The sequence below is a fragment of the Sphaeramia orbicularis genome, chromosome 22, assembly GCF_902148855.1.
Source record: "Sphaeramia orbicularis chromosome 22, fSphaOr1.1, whole genome shotgun sequence".
In the NCBI taxonomy this organism is placed as follows: domain Eukaryota; kingdom Metazoa; phylum Chordata; class Actinopteri; order Kurtiformes; family Apogonidae; genus Sphaeramia; species Sphaeramia orbicularis.
In genome coordinates this window covers 5,842,196-5,857,092 of record NC_043978.1, presented here as the reverse complement: position 1 = coordinate 5,857,092, position 14,897 = coordinate 5,842,196, and the positions used below count along the sequence as shown (strand labels likewise).

At 36.8% G+C, this 14,897-nt stretch overlaps 1 protein-coding gene across 9 annotated transcripts in view; it reads left to right on the top strand.

Annotated features, from left to right (window-relative positions):
* The window catches only part of stxbp5b (syntaxin binding protein 5b (tomosyn)), a 62,016-nt gene that overhangs the window by 36,709 nt on the left and 10,410 nt on the right, over positions 1-14,897 (top strand). Inside the window, exons 16-24 of one of the 9 annotated variants that reach the window (XM_030126176.1) lie at positions 4,227-4,411; positions 5,200-5,325; positions 7,270-7,421; positions 8,466-8,546; positions 10,294-10,356; positions 10,450-10,506; positions 10,603-10,650; positions 13,785-13,835; positions 14,361-14,483. In XM_030126176.1, the coding sequence (XP_029982036.1) occupies positions 4,227-4,411; positions 5,200-5,325; positions 7,270-7,421; positions 8,466-8,546; positions 10,294-10,356; positions 10,450-10,506; positions 10,603-10,650; positions 13,785-13,835; positions 14,361-14,483 (886 nt within the window). The remainder of the gene's footprint in view (positions 1-4,226; positions 4,412-5,199; positions 5,326-7,269; positions 7,422-8,465; positions 8,547-10,293; positions 10,357-10,449; positions 10,507-10,602; positions 10,651-13,784; positions 13,836-14,360; positions 14,484-14,897) is intronic. The other 8 variants (XM_030126177.1, XM_030126178.1, XM_030126180.1 and 5 more) reach the window with 8 other exon arrangements.

Sequence of the window (14,897 nt, the reverse complement as noted above, 5' to 3'; positions counted from 1 at the left end):
CCCACCCACTTCTATTGGGAGATTGATCTCCTGCAAGACCACAGGACTCTAATATAGAACAGAACCTGACAACCTCACAAATTCACCTTTATTGAACATGCCAGTTAGCTACAGGGCCATTGGGCCTTTTTTTTTTTTTTTTTACAACTTTATTTATCATGTTTCCATAACATTGACATCATTAAGGCATTTCTTACACAATTTGTGAACTTACCCCCCCCCCCATCCAGATGGCATCCCCACAAATACATCCATATAAACACACATGTTTCAAATGGACAAACAGAACACCAAAAAAAAAGAAATATACAAGTCCAAAAAAAACCTCAAACCAGTCTGTGTTGATCATTCTGGTCATATCACCAACATTCTGGACCCCTGCATAAGACAGAAAAAGTCCCAGCAGTTAGACTGTGGGCATTGAGAAGACTAGGATGGCAGTAAGAGTGAGGAAGAAAGAAAAATACATTAAATAAAAACAAGGAGTCAGGCAAAAAGCAGGCTCTTGATATGAGTTATGAACTGTGACCAGGTTCTGTCATATTTATCCTCCAACCCATGGACTGTAGGGTGGTCCAAAAAAATTTTTTTTGAGGTTATCTGGATTAGAACCCTGCATTTGGTTCCATATCTGGCCAAATTACTTCTGTCCAAATTTTATGCAAATTAATTAATATTTAGAGGTTGCACAAGACACGTGAAGATTGGTCTATATACTATAACATAACTAGCCAAATGAATAAGGCATATTAGAATAATTTGTAATTTTATTCTCAAAATCAAACTGCAACTCGCATAAAAATGTTACTTAGAAAGTCCAGCAACCACTGTTGCTTTATTGAAATTACAAAAAATGTTCCTGTGGTCTTTGACAACTTGGAGCAAGTACTGTTTGTGATCTTCATTTGTTGTTCGGCTACAGTTGAAGTCTTGAATAAGCTTCACCTCTCTTTCAGCAACGTCACTGACAACTTTTCTGGAATGCACAATTTGAACAGCCTTCTGAAAGTCTGCCTCATCAGCGCAGTCTTCTGGAGGAATTCTTAAGAATGTTTGTGGCAGATCCAAAGTTTCAAAGAAACGCATGGTGCTGGTGGTGACAGAATCACTGATCTGCTTTCCTTCATAATCTTCTTGATTAAAGGCATGTGATGCTTTAGTGGAACCTCTGAACCTTCATTTTCCATAATGTTGTGAACCATCAGCTGCTTCTGCTCTTGTGTTACACTGGAGTCGAAGAATGCCAGGCCAACCAGTTCTTCACTCAACTACCAAAGATGTCGGCCGAAAGCTGTTAAAGCTGCTTTCTTGACAACTGAATTTTCATACTGTGACAGCTTTTTAAGGAATGCCAAATTATTTGCAGGGGCTTTCACTGGTGATGGGGCTTCAAACCATGCTCTGATGTAGAGGCTTTGTGCAACCTCTAAAACATCTCCTTTTTCTTCTAGATTTTTTCCAAACCATCTTTTGAATGCCAAAACCTAATGCAGGGTTCTAATTGAGGTTATCTGAAACTTTATTGTTTACCATGATTGTTGGACCACCCTAGTGGACTATATACCTAATTTTTTCCAGGTCCAATCCCAACATCACCTCTCTAATCCAGTGAACATAGGCAGGAGGGTTCTTCCCCTTCCAGTTCAGTAATATCAGACGGCGGGCATGCAACGATGCAAAGGCAATTGCCTTTTTGTGGAGATGAGACATGTTTAGCTCATCACTAACTACACTGAAGATAGCAATCAAAGGGTCAGGCTGCAGTGTTTTGCCAGGTATCACTGAAAGGGATTGGAAGATTGAAGACCAGAAACCATACAAAGATGGACAAGACCAAAACATGTGTCCCAAAGAAACAGGAGAATATTCACACCTAGGGCAGTTTGGTTCTACATTAGGGTATAATTATTGGGCCTATTTTTTAACCTTGGCTGCTTTTGGTCTGGTTAGTTTTGTTGTCACACTGAAATTATGGGGGTAGACTGTGCATAATGTACCTACATTGTTCCATCATCATCGACATCTGCTGCACCTCCCTGTGCTCAACAGTGATTGGTTCGTAGGACAGGTATGCATCATGCACATATTTTTGCAAAAATTTGCAGCCTGGTCCCGAAAGATGTGCTATGACTTGTGTTAATGGTCCAATGAATGGATTTTGTTAAAATTGCAAAAAAACGGAAGAATTTGTACATCTGAAATGAATGGAGCCATTTTAACATGGCTACCAATCCCACACGACTGAACCTACAATCACACTGCCTATATGGAAATATGTACAGCCCAGCACAAAGAATATGTGTGTGACGTTAATTTAGAAATATCATGTATGGTTTTCACACACACTGCGATCGAACAAACCACATGCGCACACGGGGAAGAGAGTGCTGACAGCTGATTGGTTGAAACCCTCTGCACTCTAAATTCAAGTGGAGAAACTCTACAAACAACTCATCATAACTCTCACATCTCTGGGAATTCAGCAACAATTTATACATCAAGTTGTTGGAAAAACTGAAGACTAATTTACATGTTGATCTTACAACTTTTTGTTTTTGATCTACAAGCCTCTAAGCACACAAAGTGCCGATTTTTGTCCCATTCACTCCCATGCTAACTTTTATTACTAACATTTTTGTCAAACTCAATGTTCCCACAATCACCTGCAAAAGTTTTTTTAGATAGGACGTATGGTTTTGGATTGACAGCAATTTATTTGAGAGGTGGTTCCTTAGTGACTTGAACATAGACATCCATGAGGAGGAATGTTTATCCACAGATTTTCATTGCCTGTGTTTTATCTTTTGAAGTCATGTGGTAGAGGGGTGGGCAAGAGATAGGCCCCACTTTCACTGTAGATATTGACACTATTAAACATTCTGTCATGTATTAATTAATTAAGTGAATTCCCATGATTTGTTCCAGACACTGATCCCACAGTGGTTTTCTTTCTTGGTTGAATCATGTCCACAGGTCGATAGTGGATATGAGGTGCACCTGCCATGTTTGTCCTCACTTGGCTGTAATTGGTCAGTTGAAGTCTTTACAAGGAGATTGTCCCTCCCACCTCAGTTTGCCCCACCCCCTATCCTGACCACTGACTCCCATTTTAAATATTTTTTAAGGCCCATCTTTTTGTTTTATCTATCTCTGTGAGGGCAAATTCTATTTACAGTCACCATTTAGAACCCCTGAAAAGGCCTTTTAATGGTTTTTCTCATGATTGGTTTTACTTTTCATGTTTTTTCTTTTTTTTTTCTTCAAGCGTTTTTTTTTTTTAATGATAAATAACTTGTACATACAAATGCAATGTGGAACAACCTAATTTTCCTAGAAATATATGCACTAGGCAAGCACATGGGACTACATTCCCTTCAGGAATGTCTAGTTCTGGATATTTCAACAGTTTGGGAATAAACTGAGACTTTCTTAACTTATTATCTTTAAAATGACAAACTGTTAACAAACCTGTATAGAAAGAGTACACACCTGAAAGTGACAGTGGTGGTGTCATTATAACTGTCTCTGTCCACACTTACTGAATATGCTTCTGCACCTTCAACATGACTGCACATGCGGTGGTATTCACCTCTTTTAATAGTATTTCACCTTGCCCTAAAAGATTAAGATAAACAGTAGGTGTTTGTTCCATGGTAACATCAGTGTGCAGTACCAGGGTAGTCTGTTTCACTGGTACTTTGACAGAGTAAGGGTGAGTATTCCTGTTGTGCAGTGACAGGATTGTCTTTCTCCTTCCTTAAAATTTCTGTGCATTATCATTTGAAAAGTCTGCTTCACTACATGAAAGAACAAGAAGGTGGATGTACACCCTAAAAATTGTACATTTTGACAAAGAGGTATCTTTTTATGTTCCATTTCCTGTCATATTGATTTACTCATTTTAATATTGTAACATACTTCCTCATGTGCATGTTCCACCAAAAGAGCTTCTCACCAGGACAACCTTTTTTGGTCAGACTGTGGATTTCACACCTGAAAATTTGGTTTAGTTCAAACTGAAAAACTTTGTTTTATTTATATTTTTTTTTATTTTGAGAGCAGTCTTTTAGTTTTGTTTGTGCTTTTTTTAAAATTTTTTTTATGAATGCCCACTGAGTCTGCAAATGGAAATAATGAGAGCATAATTTTATCCAAACTCAGGAAGACCTTATAATGAACAGGCAGAAGGGAGCATTTTTTGTGACAGTCATATCTTTTGTGTTTAGCTTTTGGAGGTACGGATGCAGTGTGAGTTTAGTGACGTGGACTCTCCTGATCCGGGAGGAGAGCAGACCCCCACCCTGCCTACCTCTGGAGCTTCCTCCAGCCCACAGGAGAGTGAACCTCCCACACAGCCCTCCACAGGCAGCAACTCCTCTGACGGCCCCCGGGACAACATACCATGCCTGCAGTATGACCAGCAACCTTTTCTGTTTTTACTTTTAAAGACTTACATTTAGTGGTGACACTTGGCACTAGTTGGGGCTTGCTAAAGCATTTGCGTTTTATACAGTGTTTTATACATAGTTTGTCTTTTAGTATGTTCTTTTTATTTCAGTTCATGTTTTGTTTTCAGAATGGTAACATTTATTTAAATTTTGAGGAATGTACTAGTTTTGCTTAATTTTTTTATTTGGTTTTTCAGGTCTTATGTGGAATGCTAAAGGATAGCCAAAAGAATGCGTGACAAATCTGATTTAAAAAAAAACAAAAAAAAAAAAAAAACTGTTGGCCTTCATTGTGCAAAGCCATTTTATTGTTGTACATCAAGAACCACTGACACTGAAATCAAGTTGATTTTAGTTTCTGTTGCTGGTTGTTTTGGTTTTGGTTAACTACTTTACAGGCCCAAAATCTGCCAAAGAAGATCATTTAAATAAGGGATGTTGTCATTCCTTATCTGCTCACTTTATAAAAAAAAAAAAAAAAGTATTTTATTTATTGAGCATCAATGTTACTTCATTTTCTTTTTTGTGCTGCTCACTTTTTGACCACAGTTCTGCTAGCGCACACTGGAGAAATAATCCTTATTTTACAGGTATTATTAACAACAATGAATATGTTAAAGGGGAAAAGTGGGAATAACAATTTTTGAAAAGGTGATATGAGTACCACTCAGCCCAAAAGGTGCGACTGTATTTCAAGGATGTGAGTGAACTGTCCTGCTGTCTCATCGTCCTGTATGTGTGTCGGATGCAGGGTGCGGAGCTCCACGCTGAAGCAGTCTCCAGGCTACCAGGTGGAGTTGGTGATCCAGCTGGTGTGGGTGAGCGGGGAGCCACCTCAGCAGATCACCAGCCTGGCTATCAACTCCTCCTACGGCCTGTAAGTATCTGTGGCCAACACACTCAGTTAAAGCACAACAGTGCCCACATATGTCCTAAGAAGAAGAAGATGTGATGCCTGTCTAAAATTTGTGAAGGAAAAGGAAATGTAAATTGTGTGCTGTCACATACTGTGCAGTGGAAAGCGAGAACTGTGACTTTTATGTAATACAGTGGGGGAAGAAGTATTCAGATCTTTAACTTAAGTAAAAGTACATGACATACGTGACAATACACGCTTTGACTTAATTAAGGCTTTGAATAAATAACTTTAAAATGCAGTTAAAATATGAAAAGTAATAGTGTTCATTGTGCAATAGAAGGTTTCCTGTCAGTATTTGTTTGTAGTATTTGATGTTTTTGACACATTCCTGCTGCATTCATGTTCAGTTACATTTTACTGATTGTATATTTAAGGTTGAGCTCATTGAAACTACTGTATCAACTTGCCTCGTGGTAGGCAATGTATTTGATTACTCACTGTACCTAATCATTATACCTATTTTAATTTCCCATATTGTGTGATTTTTTGTTTTTTTTTGAAAATATATATTATCATGCCATATTAAACAAAATCTTTTAATAGTTCAGAGAAATGATTAAAACACTGAATTGGGCTATTTTTGGTTCATTTATAGACCTTTTATTCAATTAGTTAGCATATTCTGCAGCTGTTTTCATGAACTGAATAATCTTTGGAACAAAGCAAACCCTTTAAAGATTAAGGTTAAAGGTTAATTTACTTCATTTTCTCCATAGGGAAAGTCTTTTTATCCATCCTGACACTGTACTTAATTAGCATTAGCATTAGTGTTTAGCATTAGGACAGCACATTAGGAGCAGTGAGCTGCCATTGAAAGCCCGAATCAAACACTTCAGTATGTGTGTTATGAAATTAAAACCTTGTACTCCTGACAGTAGGATAAGCCACAAACCTGTAGAAAGTCAGAGTCAAGGAAAAAAAATAAAAGTGAATTCACTAGATATTAAAAATACCATACAGATTTTTGGTCACACCATTCAGTGGTAGTGTTATATAGCTGAATCTACAGTAATGTGTCATATGCTATAAGATCAGCGTATGTTTGTGGCATCACTGCACTGACAGAACCTTCAGTTATCCAAAAAAAAAAAAAAGTAAATTTTTTATTGGGATGGGGCTGTTTTCAGCTTTGTGACGATATGTGTTACAGCAAATTGTGGATTTGAAAGAGTTTATTTAGCTTCAGAAGAAGAATTTTCTCAAATTGTGGGGGCATAGATTGATCAAGTAATCCTTTAGTTTATCACAAACATAAAATCAACACCTTCAAAGATGAATGGTTTTCATTATACAGGCAGACAGTTCAATATTTCTGTTACCAACCTTTCTACAGTTTATCATGATGTGTCAGAGTTTGCAAATTAGTCTGATGTTCATTCTTCTGATATCTGGATCAAAACTACAAAACCATTTAATATTTTTTCCAGTTCAGTTCCTTAAGAAAATACTCAACTCCACTGTCAATGAGCAAAATGAAGTGAAAATGGGCAAACATCCCTAACAAATACTACTTTTCACTTCTGTGGCATATGCCATTCTTTGACTGCTCTAGTTTTGTATTTAGTCATTTTAGATCAACATTTATGCAGTTTGCAATAAAGTCAAAGGTAGCTGAAGTTTTTATTTATTTTTTATTGTATTGAATTATTTTTCAGCTATGCTAATTATGTGATAATGGCAGATTAGTTGACTCTCAGCTTTTTCATCCAGCAAACCATCATTATTGTATCAGCATTTAAAAAGTCTTTTTGAACTGTGTTAAGTATGGTATTGGAGAAAATGTTGTTACTGTCCACCACAGACATACCAGCCACCTGGGTTAGAGCGAGGGCTAAAGAAAAGCTCATAAAATAGTATGTTGTTCCCATTCCTATTAATGAGTTGTCTGTTGTGTGTTTTTAGTGTGGTGTTTGGAAACAGTAATGGTCTGGCTGTGGTGGACTACCTCCAGAAAACTCTGCTCTTCAATATGGGCACCTCAGAGCTGTACAGCCCATCTGAACCCTACCAGAGGCAGCCTCACTCCCCTCGCAAAGCACGACAGCCATCTGGAGGTGAGCATCTTATTCTTTTTCTATTCTATAGTTTTCCACCAATAAACACTTCTTTGTAATTTCCTTGTTATTTCCTTCTTTTGTCCTTATATCCTTATTTTCTTGTCTGATGCTTTAAAATATGTGTAAAGTGTTGAATCTTTGTGGTGGTTGTTGTTGGAGGCATGTTAGGGAGGCAGGGCGGACACTTGGCAGCTGCATCCACTTTGCACCATGAGTGCAGCCCCCTGCAGTAGCTTCTCTCCCTCAACAGGGGGCATCACTGACAGATTCTCCATCTGTTCATTTGGACTGTGCTAAGACAGTGGAACATGCCTGATTGTGATCTGTGCAGTCAGAGCGGATGCTGCAACATGGCTGCTCTGCTGTAACCAGATGACCTTTTCAAACTCCTTTGAACATTTTAATGTTGGAGTTTTGTTCACTTTCCTGTTTTTAACCTCACGTTTCTGTCTTGTCATTTACTGTGTTTCTTCTTTATGTCTTAACATCCTGTTATTGTTGCCATTCTCAGCGACCTGATGTTAGATTCATGAGTCTTATTGGGTAAACTAATCTTGAGCTTCAAACAGTTAGTAGTTATTTTTGAAAACCTACTTCCATTCTTGATGCCTAAACAAATACAAGCTAGCCTACAAACGACCACTTTCTTCTTTCAAGATGCTTAACACACGCCCATGTGGCCATATCCCAAATAAAGACAAATGTTGCTGTAAATAATTTATTTGGTGACACATTGAAATAAAATAAATGATGGAGCATAAAACAATGTAGCTATTCATACTGTGTACCTGTTGTCACATGGTATGAACTGTCATATCGCACAGCCCTACGGATAAATCCATAAAACAAAGTAATTGTTAGTTGCTTTCTGTCAGAATCTCATTTTTGAATCTACATCCATTTGCTGACTCATTTAAATTCAGCTGAATCCAGTAGCAGGTCTCTGAGACTCACTGTGTTCTTGTCCACTCACCTCTGATTTCCAGCCATATTTCTGTCTGACTATTATTACTGTTGGTCTCTCTCTGTGATCTGATAAAGACATTCCTGTGGCGTCTTGCATGTCCAGAATTTCTTTCTTATATACTGAGTCTGTGAAAAAACTCCGCTCCTCTCACTTCAGTAAGTCATGCTACTTCAGAGATTCTTCTCCCCTACAGTATTGTTTGTCTCCTTTAAGCCTTCCCTGCACCTCATAAACATCCATTCCCTGATTTTGCTCTAGTTCCCCCCAAATCCCCAAATCCCCTCTTAGCTCACTGTTGACTTTTTAAAATTGAGTTGTAAACATCCACACTGAGCTGGGACATATGTAGACCTAAGGGTGCTATTATGAACAAGACAGTCTACCTTTAAATTCTGCCATCTGCTCCAGAAGACAAACTTCCTTGCCATTTTTGGCTCAAAAGATTGGGACTTTATTATTGAAATGATGCCGAGTCTGGTCTTTCTAGAGCTGTCTTTCCCAAATTTAAGATTAGGACTAATTTTTGTTTGGACATAAACTGCCAGTCAGTGTTTAAAACTTTCCAAATCTAATTTAACACATTTAAAGGGCTAAAATTCAGATGATTGAATTTTAGACTTTTTGAAGATCCACTGAAAAACTGTAGAACCACCTTTACCAAACTTAGGGCCAGAATACAAAACGATCACTGACTCTACTTTTGGAAATTAGCATTTGAATAGTACATTTCTTGTAACTGTTGGCATGTAATGCAATGCAGGCTAGCTAACATCGCTTGTCAGTGTTAGTAGCAATTACTGATATGTACCTCATTGATCCATACCAGAGAATCAATGTGTTCTCTACATGCAAAATAGTACTTGTGTCATCAGTATTGTATTTTAATTATATAGTGTGTGTGTGTGTGTGTGTGTGTGTGTGTATATATATATATATATATATATATATATATATATATATATATATATATATATATAGTACTTCCCCTCAGTCTGAATGAACTGACATTCTGTTATTAGTTAAACTTATCTTTATGGCTAGTGTTAGCTGCTCTTATCTTTCTAGCTAACGTTGGCTGATACATGAAAAATACATGTATTTGTTAAATGAATAATGTAATATTTTCTATATAATATATGGTTGAATTACAAGTAACATTTAAATTCTTTTTTTTTTCTTTTTTTAAATAAGTTTGACTAGTATGTAAATTACCCTCAGTCTGACTGAAGTGGCCTCATCCATTTGCTAACATTAGCCATGTCTACAGGGGTTGGACAAAATAATGGAAACACCTTCTATGATGCCAACATGTTAGGTGTTTCCATTATTTTGTCCAACCCCTGTAGCTTGCTAGTGCTAGCTACTGTTATGTTGCTTGCTAATGTGGGTTGATTTGACTGAAAAAAAAACAAAACAAAAACATAAATATGTTTACATGTTTATTTGATAAAGTAATCATCAGATTTCATAACGACAAAGAAAATGCAACATTTTTATTAATTTTCTTTTAATAAATTAGTTTGTTATGTAAAAAGTTGGGCAAAAATCCTATGCATCTGTTCTTAATTAATCTTTCATAAGTATGTAAACCAAAGGCTTCTGGTACCCATCAAGTAGTGACACCCATATTTATTTAACTTTTGAAGAGGAAAGTGTATAAAAATGCACTTGCTGTGGTGTTTCATTGTGTTTTTGTAAGTTTACATCCTACACTTAAATGGAGACACCAGCTTTATTTTTTGAACTGAGAAAGTCTGGGAACTCCTGCTGTATACTGTAGTAGACCTTATGGTTTCCATCCTATCGACTTTAGGGGCTGCCATAGCTTTAGTGAGTGTTGAACAAGGTTGGAATAAATAGTAGAAAATGTAATAAGTAATTGAACCTTTGTTGTGTTTGCAGCTCTGTGTGATTCCAACGATGGCTCCAACACCTCAGAAGACCGCTGCAAGTCACCCACTTCAGGTAAACTCTGAAGTTATAAGGGATGTATCCAACCAAACTAATCCTTTATTATTTCAAATACAACATTTTTTAACACTCCTATTTTTCATGTAGGATCTACCTCACCCTGCAATTCTGATGATGAACGAAAACAGAAGTTCATAGAGAAGGGTACTTCTTTGTTTAGAGCTGCATGTCCTCTTAAATTCAAGCATTTGACAAAATGATTAGATTTATCTGATGTGTCTCTTTGAACCTTATTTCTAGTGAAGTTCAAAAGCAGGCGATTTTCCAAGACGGTTGCCAATGACTTTGGTACTGTATAACCCAGATGTACTCCTACTGATTACTTCTCCTCTTTCTGAATGACAGCTTCTAACCCCACTATGCCTTAACTCTACAACAATCTGTGCATCCTGTGCCAGTGAAACAAATAAATGCATTCAGGAAATGTGTTTTTACTAATCACACATGGTTTTGGGGTCTTAAAGGTGATTGATGAACTTCATCAGGATTCAAATGCATGTGTCTCATCTTTTGATTTTCAGGCCTTAGATTTTCTATGCAAATTTTGTCAGAGTACTTAATCTGATGATACATTTGGTGTTTCTGGACTAAGAAACAAAGCCATATGAACACATTTGAACTGATGCTGAAAAAATGTAAACTTATCAAAAGAAAGCATAGAAAATCACCAGCTCTATCACTAATGTCTAACCACGATGCTTCATCGTTTAGGTGAAATTTTCTCTTCGATTGCAGACTCTTGCTGTGAGCCTGTGCTGTGTTTCTGATTCCAGGGCTTCGGTTCAGTCTTAACTGTTTGGCTACCCACTGATTTTTTTTTTTTTTTCCTCCTACTCTCTTTGCATAAATAACTATGTTCACTGAATTGTAATTACCCTATTTCCTGACTGCTTCTTCCTTCTTGTTTGACATTACAGGCCCTTTGGTTGTCTGTGATGCTTCTCATCTGTATTCTCAGGGTTTCTCTAAGGGTGGTTATAGAATGCAACAGCTGACTTTTGAAGTTACACAGTATTGTTGAGATTGCTTAAAAAGGCAAAAATCTGAAAAACAAAACAAAACTGTGCATGTACTGTATTTATGCCATCAATGGCTGCTCTGCAGTGTTTATCACCACTCTTAGGTATGAGTCAAACCATAGACTGTATATAAAGGTAAAGAACTTGATCACCCACTGGTAACTGACTGCACTAGAGGTCAGGTCATAAGTCCCAACCCCTCTATGTGAGTCAATTGGACTTCAGCCAAAAAAAGCACTCGGCTAGTAAAAAAAAAAAAAAAAACTATGTAATTTTTTTAAAATCAGGAGACTATTTTTGTTTAACCTGACAACAATTTTCAATGGGAATCTTGTTAAGGTGTTGGTTTGCGACATGTCAGCAAATAGCGAAAAATCAGTATCAAAACAGTGTCATGTATGGTGAAAACATAACATTTAGGCTTCTCAGATCTATTTCAGACTACTTAGGATTTTCTCTTCCTGCTGCTATTAAAGAAAAATAATACAGAAGTTGAATTAAAAACACATTTCAGAAGTGAACAAATATGAACAAACACAATGATTGAGTAAATGAACGCAAATGAACAAAAATAAATTCAACACTTGAAGAAATAAATAAAGCACTAAATAAAAAAGAACAAAAACTAACAAAAACATGCAGTTCATCTTATGCTTGTAGTAAAGCACAGTGTGTCACATCTTTATTCATTTTACTCATTTGACACCATTTTTTTTAATAAAAAATATAAAATCTTAATATTGCCTCTGGAATCAGAAAATGTTGACTTTGACTAAAACCAATTTATGATCATTTTAACAGTTGTTAACTAAATTAAATAATGGAGTAATTGTTGCAGCTCTAGTCTCTATACATAGATTTCATCTGATTTTCTACAGATGTCTGGTGCTGTTCTTGGACACTATGCCACTGCTCTCACTGCAGAAGCTGAGGTTCTGCCCAGTGCACTGACTAGATTCTGATGGAAAATGGTAAATGCTGTTGCATTCAGAGTGTCGGAGCAATTATGTAATGGTCAATAGTGGCTTAGTGTAAATACTGGGTGAATAGTTAAGTATTAATCACATTTATACATATACACCTTCTTAACATTCCCTTAACCTATTAAAAAAGGTGTGCTGTTAATGTACTACTAATTCAAAAAACAAGAAAGACAAATACACTGTGACTATATTCAGCTGGTTGGTTCCATATCTCTGTAATGTATTAAATAGATGTGAAAGTATAGGCTAAGCTAGCATTAGCTAAAATATATAAACGATAATTAGTGTAAGAGGAAGCAATGCATATTATTGATATGACAATCAATACATTGAGGCAGGATGTCACAACAAAGAAAAGCACAAAGCACAGATGTTTGTGTGTCAGGCATTTACATAATCAGTACTTTATACTGATTTAAACAGTATTTATCCTGGTCAATATAGATTTGAAAGGTGTCAGCTGAACCAGAGGAATGACATGTGCTGTTAGTAAAGGGTGTGCATACAATAGAAGGTGATTGGCCAATAAGAAATGAATAAATTATTATGGTCATGGATTGTTATGTACAATCTGCAATCATTCTGGAATAAGAAAAGAAAACTCCGGGTTATTTGGCTTCTTTGTATTTGTTTAGACTAATCACTCTGTCCTGGGTTGTGTGAAGTGCAGGATGCAAGTCACACAGCTTTTGTAAAATAGTGTTGTGAACATATTGGACTGTTTGCATGTGTAGAAGTGAACCCTGTTAACTGGAACGACTAAATCCCTGCTAAAGGAAATGTCTCACAAAAAGACTTATGTCTTTGTAAAAAGTTGCCATTTTCAATGTGTAGTTGCAGCTATGGTGTTGTTATTTTGCATAGTAAGGGAGACATAAGATTATCCTGTGAGTGATTGTAGGAAATTTGCACATGTCTCGGATCATACCTGAGAGCAGCATACCATGTGAGGGCAGCAACCGACCGCTGTAGAACCTGCAGATGTTACTGCACACAAGACGGGAAGCATCTGATACATTTCTATCTCCATTTCTACCCTCAGTGGTTTACATGCCATTTTTTAGTTTAGTTTATTAGTATTCAGTGATTCAAAAGTTGACACTGACAAATACCTTCACAGACTCTGACTTGAAATGATCACAGAAGCAACATGACAGCTTTTAGAACCATGAGATTTCAGCTTCACTTTTACATAGAAGTTTCATGTCCTCCATTTATATACAGTCTATGACCCACAAAATCACAGTGTTGTTAACTGCCTGTTAATCTACAAAGTGAGAATCACATACTGCAGACATGATAACCACTTGTACTTAATTAGACCAGCTTTCAAATATTCTGGGGAAAAAAAAAATCAATAAAATCAAGATTAGTCGTTATTTTTGCCTTATAAAACAGAGCTGTTTGTTTCTGTTTACAGCCAGGATGTCACGGAAAATTAGTTCGTCTAGTGAGCAAAAGCCAGACTTGGGTAAGGAAACTACTGCCTTCCAGTTTCTTTTTTGCAGGTGTTTTTATGTTTTCTGAATCTTCTTCATCCTACTGATTGTGTGGTAGATATGTTTGTGAGCGTATTCAGTGTTATTGGTGTGAATATATTTTGTTCAAGTCTTGATAAAAAAGGGTAGAACAAAATATTGATACAGCAATATTTTGTATTACTTCCTCTTGTGATATGTTTCCATACATTGTTTCTAAATATAGATCTCTTTGAACATGGCCCTTGTAGTCATGTATTCTAATGTGAAACAGAGCCAAAGTTCTAGACACTTTTCTGTCCATCATTTCATCTCGGTTGTAAAATTCTGTGAAACTGATCACACATTGCAGTTGATAAACGCATGATTCCTGTTTTTTCCTCTTTTTTTGGTCAGTTACAAAAGACCATGATATACTGTAGAATTGGAATTATTATGATCAGCATGTAATATTATCTTTCCTTATTAAAAAGTTAGCTGAGATCAGCCCTATTATCTTCATTTGCACATGTGAGCAGAGAATTCGTTCCAACCATTCCGTGCTATGACATCTCGGAGGCGCTCAGTCAAAGATGGCACAGAATCTTCCAGGATGAGCCTCAAGAGCTGTGTGTGTAGAACTAAATCAGCCCCCAACTCCTGTGAGTGGGCCTGCCATGGTCTGGCTTGGGCTGAAGTGGGACGGCTGGTACTAACCCCCACTACTGGGGCTTTTTTTCCCCCTAAATTGGTTTGACATGTGACACTAATCGTCTCCCAATAACCTTTTCCCTTCTTTTTGAGGAAGTTCCACTGGTGTAGCTGCAATGCATGTTTTTACAAATGTTGCTTTTCATGTTTGCAGCTTTTCCTTGTGAAGAGCAAGTATTGCAGGCGGGTGTGTTCAGCCTTTCTCATGCTTTTTTTTTTTTTTTTAACATGGATTAAATCTTGTGTTTCAGCTGCTGCCAGTACAGTACTGAAGCATGAATTACACTGCTCTACAATTTCTTAGAAAATATCTTTAATACATAACTTTAATAAGATGAATCAGAAAAAAAATGAGCAAAGTGCTG